At 48.8% G+C, this 9,600-nt stretch overlaps 1 protein-coding gene across 1 annotated transcript in view; it reads right to left on the minus strand.

The window, feature by feature from the left end:
• Nucleotides 1-9,295, minus strand: part of FSTL1 (follistatin like 1) — a 53,726-nt gene extending 44,431 nt beyond the window's left edge. Inside the window, exons 1-2 of the mRNA XM_050331693.1 lie at nt 9,165-9,295; nt 9,008-9,067 (exon numbers count right to left, since the gene is read on the minus strand). Coding sequence (XP_050187650.1) covers nt 9,008-9,067; nt 9,165-9,167 — 63 coding nt within the window. The 5' untranslated portion in view covers nt 9,168-9,295. The remainder of the gene's footprint in view (nt 1-9,007; nt 9,068-9,164) is intronic.
• Between the last annotated feature and the right edge of the window lie 305 nt (nt 9,296-9,600).

Genomic DNA, 9,600 nt, shown 5'->3' on the forward strand with positions numbered 1-9,600 from the left:
TATAATGCTCAGAGTGACAACAAATAGGTCTAAATAAAAGAGTCTGCTTGCAATTTCTTGATACCTGCAGGCTTTGAAGGTGTTTGAACCACCACATCTGCTCAGAGTCTGCTGTAGTCCCTCCACTCCATCAAAACCCCACTGCAAATAAATACAAACCTGGAAAATAATCCCCAAACCCCATGTGGTTGTCTCTGTTTAATGCTGGTTTACTGTTGACCTTGCATTGGCAGCCAGGATGGCCTAACTGACCCCAGCATCTGGACATGTGCTGCTGCACTGCAGAAGAGCTTGGCAGTGATTTGTGAGGAAGTATTACTGCCCAGCTGCTCTCCCATCTCTTTCCAATTTCATGTGCACAAAGTTAGGAGCAGCCCAGGTACTGCGCTGGCACCGTGTGGTTTCAAGCTATTCACATACCACAGCGAGATTCAACACTCACCCAGTAAGATATGAAATCCCCAAATAATCCACATGGACTGCAATGGATTGCATCCTTCGCTCTCCCACCCCAGGTCTGGGCTGCAGCAGTTACAGGGCTGAGAACAGTGGCTCTGTGTGATGGGTGTAGGCACACACAAGGTGTAACAAAGCATGTTCTGTGCCCTGTGATTAGCCACGCTTTGGGGCAGTTTCCTCCACAACACCCTCCCAGGGGACTGCCCACAGCTCTGAGCACCAAAGAGAGGATAAACCATAAAGTTCAAAGCAGAGCAACAGTAAGTTCTTCTACAAACTGCTTCCCATAGATTCCTGTCTTGAGGCTGACAGCATTTAGTGGCTGTGAAGTTATGAACTACAATCAATGGGGAACACTCATAAATAGCTTCTGTGGTCTGTAGTAAAAGCTGATTTCATGCTCAAGCTTTTCCCTCAGGTAGGGCAGTAACTACTGTACCACAGTTGCATATTTTTACAAAAGTTAGAGGAACGCAGTATCTTGTAGGAAATTAATACACTTCGCTAAATATGGTCGAATCTGGTTGTTTGGTTTAAAAGTTAATTTGAGAAGGTTCAAAGGTAACAACAAACAGAGAACAAGATCACATACATCTCTATTCCTTTCCTGCTTTGTCAGGAGGGAGAGAGCTACAAGAAAAAAAAAGGTGGGCTAAGCACGAAGTGGAGCTGAGGGGCCTCATAAACTGGCCACATGTACAAGGTGGAGAGAACTGCATGGGGGATGTATTGCTTATCATTGAACACCAGGGTGTAATTAGGACCACTGGGAGAGAATAAAAAGATTCATGGTTTACTTGCTCATAGAAGAGGACCATGAAGATAAACTTACTAACTTTGAGATACACCAGAGCATGCTATCATTTTTCACAGAACAGGAAGGAGGCATCACTTATCAGGGATGTGTAAAACTGGATTTGACAAGACACTAATGGCTATGGCTTGTACAAGCAGCTACTAATCCCAGGGCACGCAGCCGATACCTTGTAGAAGACACAGTCTGTTTTTCTGAACAAGAATAAAAAAGTACTCCCTTCTTAACCCACTCCTTATCCTCACACATCATCCTCTACCAATGGGTCCAAGCCTCAGCTCTGGGGATGTGAGAAAAGCAACCTTGTGAGAAATAGAGCTTCTGTTGCAACCTGACTTCTGTGTTATCCATTCGCGGGGCAACTGGAGAGGGGGAGCACCGCCTGAAGAAGATTCGGCTGACACTACTCATGTGGCATTCGTTGTCTTAGGGCTGGAATACCCCAGAGCTTGCATCGTGTGCAGCAAACACGCTGTCCTCAGACAGGAGTACCGCAGCTTCTCTGCCAAGTTGAAGACGATGCCTTCGACATGAATGCTTGGTCCCGTGCCACCTTAATCTTCCAGTGCCCTGGGTTTGAATGCATGAGCTGCAGACCAGAGCTGGGTCACAACCTTTATGGTTATCCCTGAGGAATTTTACTCACCCAGACAACTAAATGATCCAGACATTGTAAAAATTCCCCAGTTAAATCGCTTCCTCCTACATATAGGAAATGAGACAACAATTCCAATCCCTCATACTTAAGCTTCCTCAAACATAAACACGAAAAAGCAGCCAAAATGCAGGAGGGAAAAGAAAGTCCCAGAGCAGCAAGAAGTACATATGCAAAGAGTTACGTCATGCAGAAGGAAAGCTCTTGGCTTCAGGCTACAATTACCAGCACTCAAATGGCAAGGGCTGCTCTAGCACAGAGGGCACCTCCCCAGGATCAGTCACCAGTCCTCCAGATCAATCCACTGTCAGGAAAATGGCAACAGGCTCTGCTGTCAAAACTATCCCTGGACAACATGGTGCTGGAGGCCAACTTGGTTATTGCCCATCCTGGTGAATGGACAGAAATTCCTCATTCTGCCCCTCTAACACTCAAGCCCCAAAATATCTTACCCTGGCAGCAGCATGAAAAGGGAAGAGCAGCCAAGAACAGCATTTCTGATGGCAGGAGGCGCACCCAGCCCACAGGCTCCTGCTTAAGTCAAGGTTCACCAGTACATCTCTCCATCGTAGCAGGTAACTTTGGCAGCCCATGCCTGTCACTCCACTTTTGCTTCCCTCTTATACAAGATTTCAACATCCTCTTCTCCCCTCCCTGACTTGGAAGACTTAAGACCATTTCAGGCTTCAGTCATACTCCTGCCACAGGTACCTCACAGCAAGTCTTTCCATGACCTTCTTAAGTCTCCTCACAGATACAGAAACAAAGAAGTTGTTTCTGTCTGTAAACAATCTTTGAAGCTATCACTATTTCTTGAAAACTTCCATTATGAGGGGAAAGCTGACTAACCATTGGAAGCTCCAACAGCATTCATATTCCCAAGATCCTGTCTTAGGACTCTAAGGAAGGAGCAGGGAGGGGAGCAAAAGGGACATGTACTGGCTAGGAACAACCATCAGTGGTTGCCAAATAGCCATCCAGCTGGTCATTCTATGTTGGAACATAAGGTGGGCAAACCCTCTCTTCCTACCAATGAAACCCAGCTGCTTTGTCTTGGTGTTTTTATGTGTTTCTCTCCATTGTTCCTTCAAGCTGGTTTGTTGCTCTTTGCATTGCAAAAGGGAAGGGAAGGATAAAGGAGAAGGAACAACCAGAAAATCTGGTTACTATAGGGTCCATTACACAGTATTACAATATTTTGAGAAAGTGGTTAGAGGTCCATCTCTGGGACAGCAGTCAACAGGATACAGCCAAGGGAAACACTGCACAGCCAGCCATCCTGCAGTGCCCACGCAGAGATGAATGGGTTCTAACAGGTATTCCCTCTCAACCTCCTGATTTTCCTAGCACACTGGGTGTTGCACTCAGAAGTGAGACAAAACCCAGATTCCAGTCTTCAAGCAGTGTTTAATTTCTTCTCCCAAAATATATGCTTAACTGTCAAACAGTAGAAATGTGGGATCCACCTATATCTGAAGCTAATGAGATACAAAACCCCTCCCCAGACATCCACCCCAAATCCCTTGGTTTTTTTCTAATGTGTTGGTCCAAGATACAGACCTCCTGATGCACTCCAAAGAAGGTGGCAGATGTCGTCAAGAAATTTCACATTTGCAGACTGGAGCATGAGCTTGCTTTTCTTCATCTCTCACAGGCAGCTTACATCTAAACCACTGCCCCAAGCAACCAGAGAGCCCATGTCAAAACCAAGAGGTACAATATAATAAGTGAGAAAACTAAGGCACAGAGCAGATAGGAAGATTTCACAGCAACTTATATGATCTTCACTTCTAGGTAGCAAGTTTGCAAGGCAGAGAAGGGACAGTCACTCATAAATGCCGGCTGGTGTCTCCTACACAGATCAGAAATGAAGCACACTTGAAAACAAGTAGCAAGAAAATGCCACACAGCCACAGCTTGTGCTACAGTTATCTGTGCTTTAACAAAGCATCTAAGCCTGCAGACTTGCTTATCTGCATGTTTATTTACTGCCTAGGAAGTGCAATCAGAACCCCACCGTGAGAGCAAATATGCCCCTGCTCTAACCAGCTCACACTTAACTCTGTACACTCGTTGTGGCAACATCTACAGCCTCTGGTAAAGTCAAGATGTATACAACTCCTTGTCCACCACCCAGATGCACTCTGGAAGGAAGTACGCCTCCACAGCACAATAGCAATCTGCTCTTTTCATTCGCTAAACCCAGAGACAACACTGTGAGAGATAAATCTCTCCAAGGAATTGCTGGTTATTCACAGATTAGCATTGCTACCACAGCAGAGCCGAAGCTGACCTCCTTGCAAAGACAGATGCAACCCAGCTAAACAAGGCATTCCTGGGAAACAATTTCATCTAGCTCACAGGATATGTGGCAGAAACACAGCCTGGTTAATGGGAGTCTCATAGTCCGGGAAGACACATCTAGCTGAGACTTGTGACAAACTCTCTTCTATACAAAGAGAAACATTCCCCAGATCACGTAACATCACACAAGAAAGATCAAAGGTGCCCCGGTGCCTCCTGATGGGTAAGCAGCTGTACTAATAACAGCAGCTGGAAAATACAACAGGAGACTCAGCCAGTCCCTTCCTCCTGTGCTGGGAGCAGAGTCGCCTCCTCGGCAGCCCCCAGCAGCAGCCCCCTGTTAATTACCGGCAAGGAATTTGCACTCTGGCAGATAAAGTCACTCACTCAGCCACTGGCACGTTTGCACAAAGCAGCTCAGGTCTGACAGCAGCTCCATCTGAGAAGCACCATCAGGGTGCCATGCACATGTATGTGCTACACAGCACTGCTCCTGCTTTCAGAGCCCGTGCCACACATGCTGCTGCTCAGAGGTTACGGTCCCTTCAGAACAGGCAGGGAGGTTGTTTAAACACTCATACACAGGGCATTTGGCCTGTGACTTCAGCCCAACGTGAAGTACCTCAGATAGAACCGCTTGGTTCGTCTCCCAGACTCCGATCCCCGGAACCATCTGCAGCACAGCAGCTGCCTGACGGCACAGCACGCACCTTAAAAAATAGGCTTTGTGCAGATGAGCCTTTGCTGTGCTCCCAGGGTAGAATCACTTCTTCCCTGCCTCCCCATTTAAAATACGCTTATCACCTTGAGGCACAACTCCAGCAATGCCTGGTCTGGCACTCAAGGGAAGGATTTCAAGGAGGAAGACACCTATCACTCCAAAACCAGCGCAAGGAAGAAAAAAATGAATGCAATTTTTCCTTCCACTGAAGATGTACTTCCCAGACTAGACCTGGGAAGTTAGTTTTATCATAATAACGTGTTACTGTTGGGTTTTATTGCACAAAGCCAGTGTATAACAAAAACAGCCTGAGTTATCCACATGATTGGCACTCCACTGCCTTTGCCAAATTATCAGTGAAAGGAGGACTGAACTATCTACAAAGTCTCTATCACTTAATTTCAAAGGCAAATTAATACTTCTTAAAGTGATGGCTTCATGGCCAAATACAGCTATGCAATTACATCAGTATCTCAACTTCAATTTATTCAGTTTCATTTTTTTAAGACACTAGTTTTTAGATTTTCTCCATTATAAAAATGTGGGAAAAGTTTAACCAAAGCAAGCTGATGATGCTGGCCAGACTGTGTGAACAGCCCCATAGGAGGAAGTACATCAGGCCCTGGTCCAGTGAAGACCAGCTGAATTCCCAGTTCCAGCTCCACCTTCCCTGGTACACACGAGCACTCTGCTGGCAATGGGGCACAGGTCCTGGAAAGCGTCAAGTGCTGCCCTTCTTACACAAAAAAGCAGTCAAGTCAGATCAAGAGGAAGCACTTAGCTTAGTTAAGCAAACAGAAATTCTTGCCTTTTCTCTCCTGTATAACATGCCTTTTCCAGCTTTTCACATGGAAAAATTACACTGAGGGAAATGGAGGTGAGGTGAAAAAAATTCATCCCAAGGTTACAACACTACAAACACCATGCCATTTGAAAAGGTTACAAATCCACCTTTATATGCTCATCATCACTCTGTTACTAGGGGGTTACAGCCCCTTAGATCTGTCAGTAGATCTCCTCGTAAGAGGAGACTCACTAGCCCTCCTCCTCTAGGATTTTTTTGGCCAAAATGAGACAAGCTGGATTAAACTGTTTACGTAACTCTTTCCAAAGGTTGGCTCATTTGGACAGAAAAGGGTTAAGGATAGTTCAGGAGAACAGCTACAGGTCCAAGAGATTCATCTGAATGGCCAGAAAACTGGCAAGGAGCAGGGGGCAGGCCAGGTCAATGACCTCTTGGCAAGGCTGGATTCAAGAAAAGACTTCTGTCCACAGCCCAATATACTCATGCTGGCATAAACCTCTTTGCTAACATCTAAAATTCATGGTGAAAATAACTTTCTTGATGAATCAGGTTTAAGCCAAAACGAAAAAGAGAAAACCCCTTGCTCTTATTTTGAAATAAGTATCCCGGAGGGACATAGAACGATGCTGGAATAAGTACAGTGGTACTACCCGTGGCATTAGTCCCACACATCGCCCTTCAGACCTCACTGACACAGTCAAACAGCAACTGGACTCCTCTCCAGTGTTAACTAGGTAACTTACTCCAGCAGGATGTGAACAACTGATTGACTTTTAATACATTCAACAGACATTTCAAGCCTCTCCCTTTTCCTCTGTCGTGATGGATGCTTCCCAAAAATCACTCCATCTGCTTCGGGAGCCCCAGCTGAGAACACGAGCAACTTCATGTCTGTAGCATCCCTGTTAATAGGAGTGAACGGCCGCCTCATTGAGCCTGACCCAGGAAGAGAGAGATAAAAAGGGCTGTCTGAAGCTGGTGGTTGGCTTCCATCCGAGGAATACAGTTCACCGTCTATTGCTCTTATGACTATTACTGAACCAGGCCAAGAAAAGCTCCCAAGTTTTGGCACGTCTCAGATTTTCCAGTCTGCACGAAGTCATGCCAGGAACATTTACTGAAGCAATTTCTTTCTTTCTTTAAAGACTCTAATTATGCAGCTAACAATGTTGTAGAAATAAGTGTTGTACAAAAAACCGCAGTACAGCTCAGATACAGTTTTGCCGACAAAAGGATTAGAAGCTTAAGGCTCAGTGTTAATATTCTGAATGTACTGAAAGGTACAAAATGCAGCAGAAACAGAAGGAGTAGAGAGGTTATCACTTCCAAAATCTGGAAAGGGAAAACCACACAGGAAAATGCCACACTAATCTTTCTGAATGGCAGTGGTGCAGCAGAGTGGTAACAAGAAACATTTAGAAGTGGGCAACCCTCAAAGCTGTCTCTGAATTCCAAGCAGCTCACCTTCAAGGACAGCCCACTCCCTAGAAAAATGAGAAGATCTAGATACCCTAGAGGGTGAGATGCTACCCCTGAATGAAATGATGTTCACCACTTGGCAGATACCAGCGAGGAGGAATCAAACTGAACCCCAAAACAAAAGTTGCCTGAAGTGTCAATTTTCCCTGAAACCAGAGCCAGACCTCAGTCATCACTCTCAAGTTTTGCTGAACTTAGACTGGAATCAAGCCAAAATGTTCACTGGTTTGCTGCCTGGACCATTACCTCTGAAGCCAGTCAAATAATTCATTTATTCACTCAAGCATGAACCGGCCTTTAAAACCAGATTTTGAACAAGATGGCTGTACATTTTTCTTACTCTCAGTTTGCAGGTGAGGCACAGAAACATGACAGTACTTACATCTGGGAAGCTGTCCAGGTACTCCAAATTAGAGTACATTAGGCAAAAAGCAGGACTTAGCACTTTGGCCATTAACACAACGTTAGTGACACCAGTGAAATTACAAATCCAGGGCCAAACACATCTTGGCTATGCTTCTCTGGGTTACTGATCCCAGAAGGCTTTACTCAGACCAGTGCCATCGCTATATAGCTGTTATTATCATTCATCTTATTGATGCACTGCTGTGTGCTTCCTTCCAACAGAGGTTTTGCTGTATATTGACCAGAACCAGTTAAGGTTTATTTAGGGTTCCCAAGGAAATGAATAAACACGATTTTGCTTTTTCAGGACAGTGTAGGAGAGGATGCATGGAAATGCTCACTTCCTAAGTATGTCACGCCTCGGGAAGAAAGTGTGTTTCAAAATTATCATGTACAGGCAGATGTGAAATGCTAGTCCATGCTACAGTTCAGTTCCACTCCCCTTGGTTTTCACAACAGCTGTGAGTAGAGCTGGACAGTGCTGGATCACAACCACTCTGTCTCACCTCTGCTCCTCACCTGGCAGTTGCAAGAAGTCCACCGAAGAGCTTTGCTTATGGAGACAGAGCAACAGCAATGGGCTCCATCCTAAACCCCACTCTTTGTCATAGCCCGGGAAGCACAGTCCACGGGTGGGAGGCAGAAAAAGTGGGAATCAGACGCGTTATGCTTTTTTTTTTTTTTGCACAGAGCCAAACTGTGATGCTCTAGGGTGGGTCTTGCCATCTGGGAAAAATATGTAGGGAGAAAAAACACAAGCAGGGAGGACGCCCCCCGAGCAGGACCGCTTCCCTCCGAAGGCAGGCTCGGCCTCCCTCCCCAGCCCAGCTTGAGTTCATTTTCCTCAAATCACTTCCACATTTCCCCTGCCGTAATTATCAAATATTTTGTTTCTGACTTCACTTTTTAGGGAGGCCACCGCAACCGGGAAAGCAGGCACCGTTTGTTTTCTGTCAACAGAGCTGGGGGGGTTGCAGCTGGGGGCTTTCAAAGGTTTTCAATGTCATTGCAGTGAAAGAAAGGAAGAAAAGAAGAGCAGGAGAAAGAGCGCGAGGGAGAGATGGAGGGTGGGAAAGCGGGAGGGAGGGATGGAGTGAGGGAGGAAGGGAAGGCGCTGCCCCGGGGAGCCTGGCCCGGTGGCGGGTTGCGGGGGTCCGGCCCCGGCGGGGACGCAGCCCCCTCGCCCCCACCGAAGTGCCCGGCGGCCCCGCAACTTCCCTGCTCGCCCCGGCTTCCACTTTCCCCGCTCCCCGCCGCTCCCCCGCCGCGCTCCCGGTGCCGCGGAGCTCCCGCTGCCCCCGTCCCGTCCCGTCCCATCCCATCCCGCTCCGTCCCCCCGTCCTGCCGCCGGGGCCCCGCGCCTACCTCGGCTCGCAGGCGGGCGGCGGCCAGCAGGGCGCAGAGCAGCGGGAGAGTTTTCCAGATCTGCAAGAGAGGGAGCGGGGGGCGGTGAGCGCGGGCCGGGCCGGGGACGGCGGGGCCGCCGCGGCCGCCGAACTTCCCGCCGGGAGAGCCGGCTCACCATGCTGCGGGCGGCGGGCGGCACCGGCGGGGCACGAGGACTTGCGGAGGCGCCTTCCCCGGCTCCGGCTCGCTCGGGAAGGGAAGGGGAGGGGAGGGCTCCCCCTCTCCCCGACCCGCCAGCCCGCGGCTCCACCCTCGGCCCGGCCCGACCCCCGCCCCGGGGCCGACTCCTCCCCGGCCCCCGCCCGCTCCCCGCCGCCCCTCGGCGGTGCCCCCGTCCCTCCTGCCGCTGGCCCCTCGCCGCCCCTCGCCGACCTTAGAAGGCAGCCGAGAGCTGAGGGGCGTCCAGGGGACGAGGCTGCTGCCCCACGCCACCCGGCTTCACAGCCCGGCCGGGCAGGACATGGGTCCGGGGGCGCTCCCCGAGCCCTGCGCTGGTGTGGCTTCGGGGGAAGCTGGAACAGCCGAGCCGGGATGCAGCTGCCCGCCACACT

Source organism: Myiozetetes cayanensis, unplaced genomic scaffold (assembly GCF_022539395.1).
Source record: "Myiozetetes cayanensis isolate MyiCay16 unplaced genomic scaffold, myiCay2020 scf5-8, whole genome shotgun sequence".
Taxonomy (NCBI): domain Eukaryota; kingdom Metazoa; phylum Chordata; class Aves; order Passeriformes; family Tyrannidae; genus Myiozetetes; species Myiozetetes cayanensis.